We start from the raw sequence: 17,956 nt of genomic DNA, 5'->3' as shown, positions 1-17,956 counted from the left end.
ACTTTCCCTTTTTTATTCTTTACCTTATTGCTATATCCTTGCTTCTTATGTTTTGCACCTACAGAATATAGCACAGGAATCAAATCTGGAGGACAATCAGCAAAATATTCTGTGCAGGTAACAGGTGAATCGTGAATGTCCATGGGATAAGGATTTTCAAAAATGGGAAAACTAAATGAAAAAAACGTTGATTAGCATACCCCTTAAAGACAAAATTACTTAATATATTAATTTTTTGAAAAGGAACATATTACTGAGTATATACACAGACACACAATTTTTAAAAAATTCTTGACACAAATGTGGACAGTGAGATAAAAATTAAAACTATGTATGCCAATTAGATTAAGATGACTACATACTAATATTTATTTATTTATTTAATTTATTTATATGCCGCCCAATCCCAAAGGACTCAGGGCAGCGTACAAAATAATAATTTAAGTGTTCTTTATTGGGGTTTATATACCATTCCAACCAAAGAAATTCTGAGCAGCCTACATTCCTTCTAATACTAATGAAAAGAGTAACACAATTTAACAAAGGGCAAATCAATAATAGTAGAAAAACAATAACTGAGAACAATTATAAAGAAGAATACAATCACCAAGGAACAATAAACATACAAATACAGTCCAGGATGGAGCTCCCAACTTCTACTGGATCTTCTCCCAGGCTTTTATAGCTCTCCTAACTCAACCAGATAAATGGGGCTCAAATCCTTTCTCTTAATCTCTTAGAGCAGGGGTGTCAAACTAGTGGCCCGTGGGCCAAATGCGTCACATGCAGGCTATGCCCACCCCAGTTCCGCAATGGCAAAAAGGTTGCAATATGTCACGATACATTACATGAGATGATCGAGTTTGACACCTGTGTCTTAGAGAATCATGGTTTTTATGGGTGCTTTAGTTATTTTGTTGTCTCACTGTGTTGGTGAATATGGCATTTTAGATTGCAGATGCTGCTTTTAGATAATCTATAAATAAGTGATTCTGAAATAGCTTTTTTAAAAATAAGGCATGGTGATTAAAATTAGTGAACACAGAAAAATAGGGGAACAGAGAAGTATCTTTTAAAGCTATAATCTTTATTAGATAATTTACTAGAGTCCATAATTTTGGAAGGATATGTTTAACAAAGAAACAGACAGCTAAAGTTATCTAAAATATTGATCATAGTATCAATGAATAGTGAAATTGTTTGTTTTGAAAATACGCTGGCTTTGGTTTGTCATATTACATCCAAACTCAATAGCAAATCTATGCTTCTCTCCCAGGAATTATTGTTAACACCATATGGAATTATACTTACTGGCTTTGAGTCAGATCAACAACAATTAGATCTTTTTCCAATAGTACAACAACAGCATAGGGTTCTTGAATTTCTACATACAAATAAACACAAATTAGATTATTAAGTAAGAACCATACAACCATTGTTCTGAACAAATGCAGGATTTTTTATAAAACAAAATTGCTGCCCAAACCCTACTGAAGCAGCAGCGAGAACAGGCAAAGCAGTTGTATAAGAAAGCTGTGCATGCCCATTGACAGAAAGTCTTATTTTGGGGGGATGTCTTATTTTTTTCCTGATATTTGCCTTGCCTTGTGACAGCGGCACCAACAGCCCCATTCAGCAGGCTGTGTGGCCCCTGGCCCACTTCTGTGGCTGCTCGCGGCAGGCTGTATGGCCGCCAAGAGGCAAGGCACATGGGCGAGGGGGTGGAGCTGCCCCAAGCGCCCATAGGTGCTCAAACACTTTTTGCCTAGAGGGAGACTGGAAGCTTGATCTGCTTGCAAATGGGGCACTTGGAAACTGAGTGATTTGCTCTGTTTCCAAGTGCCCTATTTGCAAGCAGACAAAGCTTCCAGTTTCCCTCTGGGCAAAAAGTGTGTGGCGCTAAGAGGTCAAGTCCTGCCTCCCCCTGCCACTGCCTCTGTGCTTGGACTTACCTGTGCTGCACTAGGGGACCAGCGGGCTGCTGCTGCTGGTGGACACCATCAGCCCCCATGTGCTTGCTGGCCATCTCCACCCCCTGGGCTTATTTTTGGGGTAGGGCTTATATTTAGGCCCACCCCCAAAATCAGGCTAGGGCTTATTTTCAGGGTGGATCTTATTTTCAGGGAAACATGGTAGAAGTCCCTTCAAAGACCCTTCCAACTCTGTTATTTTGCATTCCATTCTGTATTCTAGGTGAAAGAGCAAAGGTATGCAGTATTTAATTTACTGGAAAGGCTGCTCAAAATCTGAACTCTCTTGAGAGAATGCAAGATAGGTCCCTGCTCCTGAGTTAATTTGGCAATTCCACTGTTTCCCTGAGGAGCCACCACCAACCAAGCTCCTGGTCCCCCACCCTGTGCTACTCAAGGACTCAACCTTAACCAACCTCTGTCGGCACATCCAGAGGCAGGCAGGGCATCTAATTATGCTGGGCCTTTCACTTCTGCCCTTCAAGCCCTGAAAGTAATGGAGGGAGGGACCTACTAAGCTTTTCATGTTTTCCAGCAACCACCACCTGGCTCCCTGGGGTGGAAGGGAGGAGGAAGATTCTTTAGAAATTGCTTCACTGTCTCCACTATCAAGTTACCAAGAGAACTCAGATTCTGAAGGTGTCTCTGAACAATCCATGGAAGTGGCGGGGGGGGGGGGGGAAGCAGGTTAGAGGGGAGGGTGATGTAGGAGATTAAGAGGCAGAACCTGGAGCAGAGTCAAAAAAAGGAATCAGTGTGGTTCCCATAAATAATCCAAGTCCAGCCCCCTTTTGAATTTTATTAACTCTCATCTAGTGCCAGTTTATTGTTGACAGTTGACTAGATTCTTGTGTACAGGCTTGAGCAATGAACCTTCTTAACCGGAACTTAATGTATGGTCCTGATTCTTTGCGGATGACAACATGTTGCTGTCAGATTAGCTCTTAAAATTGCAGTAAATCTAAATCCACAGAAATGGAGAATTTTCTTTTTTCTTTTAGTGATAGATAAATAGTTGGGAAAAAGTCATAGAACTTTGTTTTTATATATTATCATATGCAGAAACATGGAAAGATCTGGCACAATGGAGGAGTGGTTGGTGAAGATGATGAAACTTGCAGAGATGGTTAATTAGAGAAAAGACCATGCCTGCATTTATTGTTGACTGGAAATTCCTTATAGACTTTTTGGGTGAAACAGAAATAAATGAATTTATGGTTTATGTTGTGATGATTAGAAAAAAATGGATAACAGAAAAAAAGAGGGTTTTTGTAACCAAAAAAAGTAATAATTTTATATTTGTACTTATAATTGCTATAAAGAAAATGAGAAGCTACTTCTTTCTATTTCTTTTCTTTTTTTCACTTTTGGCTTTTTCTTTGTTTTCTTTTTTTCCTTCTTTCTTTCCTCTAAATTAGTTCTTGTTAGTTTTTATCTCTGTTTCAAAATACTTGAATATTAATACTGTAATATTAAAAAAATACACAGAGCCAGTACCTTAATTAACTCAACTGAATTTTTATAATTATTGCCAGCTTTTCCATTTTTTAAAACCCTTAATCAGCCTCTCCCTGCTTCACTGTTTTCTTTCCTGGCTTTTAAACATCTATCTCATGAAGGATTTTTATTTTTTTTAAAAAAAAAAAGCAAAGCCTGAAATTGTTACAAAATTTCAGTTGGCCTAATAAAAGGATTATGGATTATGGAATTTTTCATGGACAATGTTATGCAATGCAGTTATTATTCTTTGTTGTGTTATTTATTATTTAAACTTGTTACACATACTTACCATTTGGATATGGAGTTTCACAAAGAGTTAAAAAATCAACCACAGGATGATCCATCTCAAGCACTGTAATTGCTTTTCCATGCATGATTGTCAGACCTGGCCTTCGCCAAGGTTTATCATAAGAAAGTCCACCAGAAAAAATGATAAAAGGGTCACTATATTAAAAAATAAAATACAGTAATTATAGTTCACACCTTTTCATTGACTTTGAAACTGCAATTTTTGCAAGTTGAGATGAACAGATTATATCCAAATTGTAATTAAAACTAATAATCTTTCTAAGTGATCTTTCTAAAATTCATAAGATTATCAAATTTCTTTCCTATAACTGTGAAGTTTAAAGTAGTCATTTGTGCAGCTTTCACTGTTTCCTTAGCTTCGGCCAACCCAAACAATAACTTCAGTTGCTTGTTGAATCCAGAAGTAATGGCAAAAGCTGAAGGAGATGGGCTCTCTTACAGTACAGATGATCACTACGTACTGAACTCCTGCATCACAAATGCATTGCTCACTTACTACAGGCAAGAAGTTCCTTTAAATAGTATCTCTCTCCCCCCTACTGATTTCAATAATATATGGCTTATTCAATAAATAAATTATTTATTTATAAATAAATAAATTACACCTGATTTCCAGTGTGTGAAGTCAATCTCTATATGCTTCCCTGAAACACTTAAAAGAAACCAAAAACTTTTCCTGCTCTCAGTTTTTCTTATAGATCCTGTATATGTATAAGCAGAAACTGTCACATCGATTAACAGAACCGTACATGTTCATAGTTGAGAGAGGCAGAAAAAAGTGAATCTAATCACATAAGTGCCCTCACTTCATCAGGTACAAGGCCCTGTCTCAGGATCATAGCTGCCTCCTTAGTGTGATCAAGAAGAGTACCTACCTATTTTTACAGGTCTTGTATTCTGTTTTAAGAATGGGCTTACAAGATTCAACTTTTTTCCCATCTCGCAGAATCTTACCTGTAAAGGAATTGTTTAGAAAAGGCTCATTTATTTTCCCATAATGCCAGTAGATAGAGTTGCTATGGCTGTTCTAAGCAATAACAAACAATTACAAGAGTAAAGTGATCATGTTTCTAGGGGCCTTCGTGGATTGGAGGTGACCTTAGGGATACAACAAAGAACAACACTCCAATGTACTTCATAAGCTCAGCTGGGGCTATGGCATCAAAAAGAGCTGAAACATTTTCAGATGTGGCCTAATAATAAATTATTATTAATAGTAAAATACCAAACCTTTACTGAATAAGGCAGTCTTGGGCAGCTGACAAAGAGAGCAAGCTTGTCCCCTAAAAGCACATCTCAGGCAGTGACGACCATTCATTTTTCTAGACAACCTTTCTGGAGAATTTCTCCTTTTTAGTCTCACAATATTCATGATATTTAATGCAGGATTGGTTCTAGATATTTTGGCAGCCTAGGCAAAATCTTATTCCAGTTCTCCCTGAATGGGCTCATCTTCCCATTCAGTGAGGAATTTCAAAAAAGATGCCCTCTTGTTTCTTTCTTTCTTTAAGTTTTGGAGATTATCCTTAGGATTTTCCACTCAGGACAATTTTTTTCTCAGACATTTTCTCCTTATTTACACAGTAAGTAATTTTAATTACAGTATTCATTGTCATCATAAGGCAACAATTCAGAGAAATTATATTTAATGTTCGAGTGGCTGTGCTGGTTCACATAGTGCACCATTACTGCTTTTCTGTTTTTCACTGTGTTTTTGGAAGTCTTTTCAATTCTGGAGTTCCTGGGCCAGTGTCTACTCAACCTTAGCATAAAAGCCAGATCTGATTTTACATATGTGCCCCAAGGCCATTTTTCTTTCTGTTATTTCTCCTCGCTAAATTGTCCCATTCTAGCATCAAATCAAAACAACCTTTACCACAGTTAAAGACCAGCACAGTCCAGCAACAGAATATTTCACAATACTTCTCTTTTCTTTTTGGGTCATTTTTCTAGAGAAACATTTTCTCACCATTCATTTTCTCTGTATGTTTTTGCATCATCATTTCCTGTCTGCAAGTAATTCAGCTGCTCTGTCAGAATTTTATTCCCCAATCAGCTTGCTTTCTAAAGCTTCTGCTTGCCTTTGAAGGAAATATGGAAATATTTTTCTCAACTGGATAGATTAGACAAGAGGTAAATTAGTCCACGCATTAAAAGATTGCCCTTTTCTGGTTTGCCCATTCATCAAGTTGGTCTTTGGCTAATCCAGATAGATAACCTTAGCCTTAAGGCTATTGCCCTTTGCTGAGATTTGCCCCTAGTATAGATAGTATTGCTTGTCTTCTATTAGATTCTGACTTCTGGAGAGAAAGAGAATAGTGAGTCCCCTGCCATATTATTCAAAATAATAGGCTAGATTATGGAAAGCAGTTCCAATAAAAAATCATGAAAACTATGATAAATAGATCCTGGATTCAAATGCTATAATTCTATTTGAAATTAACAAGGTCCATTGCTCAGTTAGAGGCAATACAAAAGTGCATTGCCTAAGTCAGAACTTTAATGCTTTAATTGTCTTTTACATATATCAGCAACAATGGATATATCTTACCATGAGGAATGATTATCTGGAAAGGCCGGCTGGGACTTTTTAGATTCCATAGAGTTAAACTGCCATCAGAATGACTGCACATAAATTGCTTCCCTTCATGATGCCATCCAATTGAATGAATAGCCTAAGCAGAACAATAAATCACAAAGAGAACCTTGAGCTCCCCAAATAAAGATATCCTCTCTTCTTTATTGTTGGGAATACATGTAATGGCCTATTGAGACCATATCTAGAGAAATCAAATTTATGCAGAATGAATTCACCAAGGTTTAATACCGGGAACATGAAAAATAATAAATGCTCAGGGTCTAGTTAACTTATTAAGCCTCTTGGAAGAGCAAGAATACATTATGAAACGGGGTAGGAAAAAAACAAGAGAAGCTTCTTAGAAACTTCCTTCATTCTTTAGGGTTTTTAATTAAATTTGAATACTTTCACCTTCCTTCTTCTCCTCTTCCTTCTGCTAAGGTGATACCTACTCTGCTTCCAAATGGGGAACAATGACTTTAAGTAACAGAAAGTTACTAAATGTCTGAAAGAAAAATTCTAATGATAAGACCAATTTGATAAAGGAACCCATTTCCCCTCCACTATTCAAGCAAAAGCTTGAGAGCTGCTACCAGTGATAAATTAGATTCTTGCACTCAGTCAAAGCTCTGCAGCCCCTTCCATTTTTATTATTTTGATTAACCACTGAATTCCATTCTCTTAGAACCAAATCCCACTGAGCTCAGTTGCACTTAAATATATAAAGAGAACCCTTTAGAGGCCAATTCTTTGCGTAACGGTTCAATAAAGACTTAGTTCTATTCTGCCAGGTGCAGAGAGCAGGGCAGCAGATTTGGTATATGTGATTAATGTTAAAGCTTAAAAATCTTTTAAATCCCTCAGTAAATGGCCATGCCACAAACAAATTATGGAATCATACAGTTGGAAGAGATCTAAGAGGTCAAGTCCAGCTTCTAGACATTAACACGATTCACTACCCTATCCCCACTAGATGACTAGCCAGTGTCTGATTGAAAATGTCCAGTGAAGAAACCAGTCCATGTGGTAATCTGTTCCACTAATGTATGGCTTTTACTGTCAATTTTTTTCCCTATATGCTCAAAGTTTAATGCTATTAATTCTAGGCTTATGTACTGGGCACAAATGAGAATAAGTCTGAATCCTTTGCAGTGTATTTGCTCTTCAGCCGTTTGAAGACAGATATCGTGTCTCCTGTCAACCCTCCCTCCTAATAAATGGAGGAAGACAGTAACAGCCTTTTCTTACTTGGGTTGCATATTATTTGTTCTCAAAGTGATTTAATCTCTGAGTGGAAAATGTGTTATTCATCACTATAATTTCTAATCAATGTCATACAGTATTTTTAAAAATTGCAAAGCATATCTGCTATCTGGAGCCATCATTCATTAGTGATTGCATCAGACTCAGGCACTGGAGCTATACTTTGTAGTTGCTTCTACTCTTACAGTCACAAGGAAAATGAAAATGATGTTGCTGAAGTGGCTAAAGCCAAATGGATCAACTGTTCTTTCTTTTTTTTTTTTTTAAAAGAGTAATGAAGTCTACATCTCTGATTTTGTTCTGGTTTGGTTTAATACAAAAAAGGCACGTTAGAAGCCTTAAATAGCTTGATATTGTTGTTTTAGTTTATTCATTATAAAACAAAACTCAGAGATAATTCCCAATTTATACCAAATGTGGTTCATGCAATCCTTGGCTCAGTAACCATATGAATATTTTTAATGGTGACATTTAATGTAATGATTTCATATAGTTTAATTTTAGAAATCTATAATTGGAGTCTCCAGACCCAAACCTAGCTTTCTTCAGTTATCATCTTTCTATAAGCCAGTTATACATTGCAAGCAATGTGCAGGAATGAAACTGGGAACACGCCAATAGAATACTGTTGCTGCTGGTGCTGAAAATCATGAAAATCACGAAAACCTGGTGGGCACATTTATTGAAAAAATAGTAGAAAATAAGCAGGTTAAATATTGTAAGATTACTGAATGCAAACCTGAGGACAAGTAGAACAGAAGAAAAAGAATTGGAGAGGATCTTGAAGTATCAAGATCTGAAAATCGAAATTGAAAGATTAGGGCATAAAGTGGCAATAGTTGTTGCAGTGGTTATCAGCACACTGAGTGTCGTACCTAAATGACTTTCAAGGGATCAAAATGTAATCTTTTATGTATGATCCATCTTTCATGTATAACATAACCCAGCTATTGTTCATTTATTTATTTTTGCTTCCTTTCTGTACGTGCTCCAATGTAATCTAAATTGCACTGACCAAAGAAAAAGAAAAAGCTTTCTGTTACTTTAAAATGTGTCTGCTTGCAACCTATCCTTCCTTCTCCCCTCTTTTTCTCTGACTCACAAATGTATCACTTTGCTTCTGCTTCTCTGCTGCAGTTTGAAAAATATGGAAAGTTTCTGGGCTAACTGCCCAGCTATTGAGCTATTGTGTATTAGAGCTTAGAGATGCAGGGCTGTAACAAATTGAATAGATAAGGAAATTCAAACGAAAGAAGAAATCTTTTAGATGTGCAAAAACCTTGTAATGTTAAGAAAAATGTATTAGCTATAAAAAGGAAGAAACTCTTGATTAGGTATGCCTTTTCTCTTCTGTCTCGCAGTATGTGTGTGTATGTCAAGAGATTAGGATACCCCAGCTACTACTTTGATCAAAGGAATAAAGCTGTATTCTTTCAGTAGCCTCGTGTTCAGAATTTTTGGATTTATCAGAATTCTGAGCTACAAACCTTACACCTTGATGTCTTTGTATTAACAAATTCAAATCTTAAGCAAGAAAGATATTTTTCCGTATAATTAGGGTGTTCTTATGGTTTGTTGCACAGTGAACCAGATGTTTAGAATAGATTTGGCATTTTTATCCACCTATTAAGTCCTTCACAAGGATCTGGATAGGCAGATATGGATGATTGATGGTGTTAAAAGTATTGGCACAGGATGTGAGCTGTTCTAAGTAAAACTGCCTTTTGCAATTAACTGATGGTGAGTTTTCAATGCCAATGGTGTTCAAGTGGTGCTCCAGATGTTTTGGGATTGCACCCAAAGTGCCTATTAAAACTGGCACTACCTTTGCTTTCTTTTGCCACAGTCATTCAACTGTTATTTGCAGGTTTTTGTAGTTTGTTATCTGCTCCAGTTCCTTCTTTTCTATTCTGCTATCTCCAGGTATTGCCATGTCCACTACCCAGACTTTTTTTTCTTTCTTATTGACAATTATTAAGTCTGGGGTATTATGCGGCAGATGCCCATTGGTTTGAATTCTGAAGTCCCAGAATACTTTAGCTTCTTTCAAAATTAACTACATTTGGATGTACAAATGCTTCCATTATTGAAAGCCATCCTGGAATTTTCAAGTATATTTTACATTTTATTTTTTCCCATGTTAATGATAATGCATTTCTTATATAGTGGTTTTGAAAGTACTTATGGATTTTATTTTTCCCATACCATAAAAAAGCATGCCAGCCCAGTTGTAAATCATGTCCCTCCAAATATAACAACCTTTTGTTTCTAAGAGTTATCCATTCTTTTACCCATGTTTATACAGATGTTTGATAATATAAGACCCACTCCGACAAACCAAAACCTCCGTTTTCCTTGGCTTCTTGTAACATTTTCATCTTGATTCTAGCTTTCTTTCCTTGCCAAATGAATTTCAAAATTAATGAATTTAAATCTTCAAATAATTTTTTCTCAAGTTTTATAGGTATTTTTTGGAATAGAAACAAGATTTGGTAATATATTCATTTTCACTGTAGCAATTCTTCCCAATATCGACAGTTACAGGTTTTTCCATTTGTCCAAGTGCAGTCTTATTTGATTCAATAATTTTGTATAATTATCTTCTTTTATTGTTGAACATCTTGCTGTTAAGTATATTCCCAGATATTTAACCATTTTAATTACTTGTAGTTCTATTTTTTCTGACATTTGTTTTATTTTGCTTATCTGAGAGATTTTTAACTATTACTTTATTTTTTTCTCTGTTTATTTTCACTCTTGTTATTTCTCCATACTGTTCTATCTTCCCCAGTAGTTTAGGAATCGTCTCCAAGGGTTCTTCTAGAACAATGATGGCAAACTTTTTAGAGACCGAGTACCCAATCCTCAACCCAAAACCCACTTATTTATCGCAAAGTGCCAGGGCCGCATCACATTGTGGTGCCCTCAGGGCAGTAGGGGTGGGCGTGGCCCACTGGGTGGGCATGGCTGCGGTGGTCACGGAAGACTGGCCGGGGTGGGTGTGGCCACCTTGACGTTGCTCGTGAGGAGGATGCCTGTGAGGGCTGGGCAGGATTGGGAGAGATCCAGGGGGTCTCTGGTGGTGGTGCGGTGGGCAGGAGGCTTGTCGTGCAGGGTGAGGCAGGATAGGGCAGGAGTGCCATTGCTGCGGGGCAAGGTGAGGCAGGGGGGCTGCTGCCTGACACCATCAGCCCCCGCACACAGAGGCCAGCGAGCGCATGGGGGCGTGGTCTACCACCTCTGCTCAAGCTTGCTAGCCAGCTGCTTCGCCTCCTTTGTGCTGGGTGGGGCTGCTGCTCCAGGCACCAGCAGTGGCCTAATGGACCTGCGTGAGCTGGCGGCAGTGGCGGTAGGTGTGCCCACAGAGAGGGCTCTGAGTGCCGCCTCTGGCATGCGTGCCATAGGTTCGCCATCACTGTTCTAGAATAAATACCAAATCATCTGCAAATGCTTGCAATTTGTACATTTTACCTTTTATTTCCAATCTTTTAATTTCTATATCTTGTCTAATATTTCTATTTAAAACTTCCAAAGTTAAGATGAATAACAATGGACATCCTTGTCTTGTACCTTTTTTTACCTCAAAGTTCTGTGTAGACTCCATTTACAATCACTTTCGCTGTTTGTTTATAATATATTGTTTCAATCATATTTATAAAGTTTTATCCAAAACTCATTTTTAATTGTTGGATCATAAATTGCAGGAAACATTATCAAATGCCTTCTGAGCATCTAAAAATATTAGTGCCAATTGTTTCCCTGGATGCAGTTCATAATATTCCAATATATCCATTATAAATCTTAGATTATTTTTAATTTGTCTCTTTGGTAAAAATCCATTTTGATCTGAATGTATAAACTCAGTTAAAAATCTTTTCAGTCTTTCTGCTATTATTGAGGTAAAAATTTTATAATCCACATTTAGTAATGATATCTGTCTGTAATTTTTTATCTGTGTCAAATCTGAATCTTTTTTGGTATTAAAGTAATATTTGCTTCTGTCCATGTATTTGGGAGTTTAGCCTCCAACAAAAGTTCATTACATACATCCTTCAATGGTACACTTAACTCCATCAATAGCCCATCTGGTGTTTTCTCATTTTTTTGTCTTCTTGTAGCCTTTGTTAGTTCCATCATTGTTATTTTTTCCTCTAAAATAGTTTTAAAGGTTTCTGAAATTTTTAGTAAATTATTTTCTTCCAGTTATTGAATCGTTTTCTCCCGTGAAATTTCTTCTATATCATACAATTTCTTATAGTATTCTTTAATTATCTTTTTTATTTCTTCATTTTTAAATTGTAAACAGCCTTTTTCGTCTACTAAGTTATTTATCATTTTTTTTCTTCTTCTGTTTTTTAAGTTTGCAAGTTAACCATCTTTCTGGTTTATTTGCATTTTCAAAAAATTGTTTTGCTCTTTTATTTGGCTGTGCCAATTTTTCTGATTCTATCAAATTTATGTTTTATTGTTTCCATTTGTCTTTTCAGTATTTTCTTTTGTGGATTTATTTGCAGTTCTAATTTTAATTTTTCAAATTCTTCCCTTAACAATGTATATTGTTGTCTCGGGTTTTAAAATTAATAATAATAAAACCAAAATATTACCTAAAAATATGACTAACCGTGATAAACAGATTTTGGTTAATTTAACAGATTTTGAAGTTGTTGATAAGGTAAAATATTTGGGGGTCAATTTATCTGTTTCTAATGCAAAATTGTATAAGAATAATTATGAAAAGTTGTGGATCAGGGTACAGAAGGATCTGAAGAATTGGGATAAGTTACAGTTATCTCTTATGGGTAGAATTGCAGTGATTAAAATGAATGTCCTACCCAAATTTCTTTTTTTGTTTCAAATGCTACCTATTTTAAAGAATGAGCTTAACTTAAATGAATGGCAGAAAGGCATTAATAAATTTATTTGAGCAGGGAAAAAACCAAGGGTAAAGCTTAAAATTATGCAAGATTTCCGTGAGAGAGGTGGACTCAAGGTACCGAATTTGAAATTATACTATGATGCTGTGGTTTTAACATTGATTAGTGATTGGGTAAATTTAACAAATGTAGACATACTCCATCTGGAGGGTTGGGATTTACTTTTTGGATGGCATGCCTACTTAATTTTTAATAAAAAAGTGCATCAAGCTTTTAAATCACATATTATAAGGATTTCTTTAGTTAGGGTTTGGAGGAAGTATTATAAGAGTGATTTTAAAATACCCTTATGGGCCATACCTTGGCATGCGATAGAGGGGATAAAGAGAGGAGTTAAAATGGATAGGGTTTCTTATACACAATTACCGTATATGCCGGCGTATAAGACGACTTCCGGAAGCGCTAAACTCGGCGCCAAAGACGGGGGTCGTCTTATACGCCGAGTCGTCTTATACGCCGGAAATACTGGTAGTTTCCGGCGTATAAGACGATGTTCTAGGAATGCAGCTTGGCGATAAAGACGGGGGTCGTCTTATACGCCGGGTCGCCTAATACGCCGGCATATACGGTACTTAAATGGGATGGTCAGAGCTGGCAGTTAAAATCTTTGGAAGACTTAGCACATGAAAATATTACCTATTCATGGTTTCAATACAGACAAATAGTGGACAGATGGAAGATGGATTGTAATGTGGGCTGGCTTAGAGAAGATGAAAATCTTTTTAAACAAATAAAGGATCAAAAACAAACTCACATTAAGAGGGTTTATGGGGTTCTAGTGGAATTGGATTCAGAATCTGAATTAATTAAAGACTGTATGATTAAATGGGCACAAAATTTTGGTGAGCCAATCTCACTGGATACCTGGGAAATTATTTGGGTGAGAAATGTTAAATTTACACAAGCCCAGCACTTAAGGGAGAATTTTTATAAGATGTTTTATAGATGGCACCTTGATCCACAAAAAATGTCTCTTATGTACCCTGATTTACAGCCTAAGTGTTGGAGATGTGGCTGTTTGGACGCCACTTATTATCATATCTGGTGGTCGTGTAAAAATATAAAAGCTTTTTGGATTAAGATATGGTGGAATATTCAAAGAATTTTTAGAAGGAGGGTAAAATTTACTCCGCAATTATTTTTGTTAGGTATTGTTACTGATTGTGATGCTAAGGAGGTTATATTAATGTTAAATTTGATTACAGCCGCAAGGCTGTTAGTAGGGCAATATTGGAAGAAGGAATCTTTGCCTACCTTGCAAGAATGGTTTTTTAAAGTTTCTTATCTGGCAGAAATGGCAAAGATTTCGGCTTTTTTAAAGGGGCAATCGCAAGAGAAATTTCTTGTTGTATGGGAAAAATGGATAAATTTTATACAACATAAATTGGATATAAAAAAATATTATTTAGCCTTTTTGTAACTTGTATATAATTTTTGATATTTTATAGATTGTTTTCTCTTTTTTTTCTTTTTCCTATTTCTTTTTCTCTTTCTTTCTTTTTTCTTTTTTTCTCTTTTTAAGTATTTTTTTTCCTTAACGTTTATGTCATATATATTTTATTATTAACTATTTTATAAGTTGTAAAAATTTGTTTAGGTTTCTTAAAATTTTAATTAAGCCTATATTCAGCTCTGGGAAGCTCGGGGGGGGGATGGAGGGGGTGATTTGGGAGGGGTTGGGTGAGGGTTGTTTTGTTTTGTTTTTCTTGTTTGTTGTTGTTTTTTTGTTGTTATTTGTAAAAACTTTTAAAAATTTTCAATAAAAAAAAACAACAATGTATATTGTTGTCTTTTATCTTTGGGTTTTTTTGCTGTATATGTTATAGCTATACCTCTAAAATATGCTTTGGCTATATCCCATACATTTTGTAATGTTGTATCTTCTTTTTTGTTTTCTTTAAAGAAAAACTCCATTTCTTTTGTTGCTAATTCTATAAATTCTTTTTCTTTTAATATAGATCGATTCAAAGTCCATCTTAATTTTTTTTATGTTCCTTTCCATGTCATTTTTAAAGGGTTGTGGTCTGCCCATGTACCTAATTCTATCTCAATCTCCTGCATAATTGTCCTTAATTCAGGTGTCATCAAAATCATATCAATTCTTGACCAGGATTTATGACTGTTTGAATAAAATGTGTATTGTAGTTTTTCTGGATTAGTTTCCCTCCAAACATCTTGTACCCCAATTTCCTCTATCATATTAAAAAAAAGTCTTAGGTAGTCTTTTTCTTTCACTTTTTCCTGTTTTGCTACTTTTATAATCTAATGTCCCATCTACTATTGCGTTGAAATCTCCTACTAAACAAATATTTTGATACTCCATTTCTGTTATTTTTCTATGGAGATTTTGATAGAATTCTTCTTGTTTATTATTTGGTGCATATATTACTACCAATAGTGTTTGTTTTTGATGTAAAAATATTTCTACCATCACAATTCTTCCTTCTTCATCTGAATAAATTATTTTAGAATATATTGTCTCTTTGATATATACAGCTACTCCTCTTTTTTTCTGTTGCGCTGATGCGTGATAAAGTTTATCTCAGGGATCTGCTTTAGCACCATTTATTCTTATATTGTAATGGTTCATTTCTGACTCTTCTCAGTATCTTATCTCTTATTGCTTTCTTTATAAATCTTACATGGACTTCTCTAGGTAGTTTATATTTCCTTGCATAGCTTGAATTCATTCAAAATATTTCATCTATCTCCATTTCTATCTCTGCTCATTCTGTTTTTAAAGCCTCTGCCAGTAGATTAATAATCACTTCTGGTATATCTTCTTCTCTGTCTTCAGGAATATTTTGAAATCTTAAGTAGTGTACAGCTTTCTCCATTTCCAAAGCTGCAACTGCTCCTTCTAAGCTTTGGTTTGCTTGTTCTAATTTTTCATTTTCTTGCATTAGCGCTTTTTGTCAATGTCATCTGATTTATTTTCCATTCTTTGAATTCTTTGTTCATTTTTAACAATCATTTGCTGATGAACTTCAATTGTGTCTTTATATCCAGCATTTGTTTAATTTATCAAAGTTACATTTTGCCTCTTCATGATTTCTCTGAATTGATTCTTGAATTAATTTTAGTGTAGTTTGTATCTCAATTTGAGCAGTATTTATTTTTTCTTGCTGCAACATTGTTTCAATAAATCCCTGGCTTGTTGGGCTAGACCAGGGGTGTCAAACTCAATTTCATTGAGGGTCGCATCAGCATTGCGGTTACCCTCGGGGGGCCGAGTGTGGCCAGGGTGGGTGCAGCCTAGTGGGTGGGCATGGACAGAGTGAGTGTGGCCTACTGGATGGGCGTGGCCAGCTCTACATTGTTCACGTCAAGGGTGCCTGTGGGGGCCTAGGCAGGAGTGGGACAGATCTGAGGGTCTCTGGAAGAAGGGGGTGGGATCAGGGCAAGTGCCAAGGCATGGTCCACTGGAGGAACCTCACTGTTGCTCTCAGGCCATGAAGGGGGGGCTGGATGGTGGTGTGGGCTGCCCAGAGCCCTGGGCAGCAGAGGTCAAATGCCCAGCCTGGTCCTCAAGCACCTGCAGCACCAAGCCCAGCCCCACTTCCCCAAGGGGGTGCCCAGCTGCATTTACCTCCTCAAGGCTGCTGCTGCTGTGCTTGCTCTCCTTAGCCAAGTTGCTCATGATGGATATGAGGGCAAAGTCAGAGCAAGGCCCATTCCCTCTCCATGGGAGAAGACCCAGCTTTGTATCCAAAGCTTCCTTAGCAATAGGATGGGAGACCCCAGGATAGGCCAGGAGAAGAGGGCAAGAGGATGGTGAAAAGGACAGCAGGGTAGGACTAAGGCAGGACTTCCCTCAGACCCTCCCTCTCCTTCTTTCCTTCCTTCCTAAGTACAGAGTGGTGGGAAAATATTTGAGATGAGGGAGGGAGAAAAACAGGCAAGAAACACAGCTCAGCATGCACCCAGGGGGCAGGGCCAACATGGCAGGGGCTGGTTCTTCACTGTTTCCAGATGGCCTTGTGGAGCTAGGACTGAATGCGTTTCAGCATAGATGGCCACCACAAAATTGTACATTGGCTCCCAGCTGGCCTGGGCCAGGGCCAAGGCAGCGGGGGCCATTCCTTCACTGTTTTCAGGATGGCTTCGTGGGCCACATGAAACCACTTTGCGGGCCGCATCTGGCCCCCGAGCCTTGTATTTGACATGTCTGGGCTAGACGTTCCAACAGAGGATGCAGAGAAATTTTTTTTCATAAGTCTAGTGAGATTTGGTGCACTCATTTTTCAATTGAGTGAGTTTATAAATCCACAGGGGGAAAAAAGCAAGATTAACAAAAAGAAAAAGGAAAAAAGCCAACTGTCTTTGGCTAAAATCCAACCATAAAATGAGCCAACTACTTTAGGCTAAATCCAGATGCTCCATCAATTCAAAGATGTAAAAAGTCCTCTGTGTCCAAATAATTCCTGTTGTAGTTATATCCAGAGTCAAAAGATATGATTGTGGAGAGTCTCTTCTAGTGTAAAATCATAAAAAGCTCTTTATTTGCACCAGGTGTTGTTTCAAGGTCAAGAGCTTTTCAAGTTCTTTTAGTATTTGGTATTGTTGTAGCATCTCCTTTCATCACTAGATGGCCTTATTTGCTATATTGTCTATATCAGGCATGTCAAACTGCCCTGGGCGGGATGCATCATGCCAAAACTGCGCCTGGCAATGGGGAAAAAGTCATGATATGTCGTGCAATGTCACGTGACATCACAAGTTTGACATGCCTGGTGGTCTATATCCATATTTAGAACATTTTTTGAAAAGTTTTCTTTTGAAGTTATTTTTAAATTATTTCTCATAGAAATTGAATATAAAAAGATTTTCTTTAAATCAGTCCAAATTCTATTTTTAAGTATTCTTTTATATTCCTTAATTTCCTTCCCTTCTTTGTAATTTCTTGCTGCTTTCAACTCCCTTCTTCCCTGATCTTTCCAGGGTCTTTGCTCCAGAATAAAACAATCTCACCCAGTTTCAGCACGTTGACAGTCAGCTGTTTGGCAGCGCGCTGCGGCTCCTCTCTCTTTTTTCCAGCTGATGATGACTTGGACTGCCTGTTCTTACAGGCAGCCTTTCTTCCATCCGTTTGAAGAGGTTCCTCGGTTCATTTGGACTGACTGCCATCTGGTCCAGACTCCCAAAGCTTCCCTTCTCCTTCGTTGCCTCTCCAGGTCAACTTTCTGACCCCTTGGGGTCACCAGACAGAACGAAATCGGGCTAAGTAGCAGGAGCCCGGTTTCTTCCACCCATCTCTTCATAGCATCAGACTGGAAGTCTCTATATACAGATTTTCTTAACACATATATGCTTGTCAGACAATTTTAATTAATGTATGCTACCTTCTCTAATGCTCACAACTTTCTATGGAATTTCCTGTATAAACAAGTCACAAAATCTGG

The 17,956-nt window shown here is 37.1% G+C and overlaps 1 protein-coding gene across 3 annotated transcripts in view; it reads right to left on the bottom strand.

Moving 5' to 3' along the window:
- STXBP5L (syntaxin binding protein 5 like) overlaps positions 1-17,956 on the bottom strand; it is a 104,683-nt gene that overhangs the window by 53,908 nt on the left and 32,819 nt on the right. For all 3 annotated transcript variants that reach the window (XR_005559557.1, XR_005559558.1, XM_039366581.1), the window contains exons 8-12: positions 6,331-6,454; positions 4,655-4,733; positions 3,760-3,914; positions 1,312-1,384; positions 24-171 (exon numbers count right to left, since the gene is read on the bottom strand). Coding sequence is in view for 1 of the 3 variants with exons in the window: in XM_039366581.1 (XP_039222515.1) it covers positions 24-171; positions 1,312-1,384; positions 3,760-3,914; positions 4,655-4,733; positions 6,331-6,454 (579 nt within the window). In the remaining 2 variants the exon portion in view is untranslated. The remainder of the gene's footprint in view (positions 1-23; positions 172-1,311; positions 1,385-3,759; positions 3,915-4,654; positions 4,734-6,330; positions 6,455-17,956) is intronic.

This window comes from Crotalus tigris, unplaced genomic scaffold (genome assembly GCF_016545835.1).
Source record: "Crotalus tigris isolate CLP2741 ecotype Arizona unplaced genomic scaffold, ASM1654583v1 scf7180000020347.5012614909:4044961, whole genome shotgun sequence".
Classification (NCBI taxonomy): Eukaryota; Metazoa; Chordata; class Lepidosauria; order Squamata; family Viperidae; genus Crotalus; species Crotalus tigris.
The sequence above is the reverse complement of the archived record's forward strand: the minus strand, read 5'-3'. Positions and strand labels throughout refer to the sequence as shown.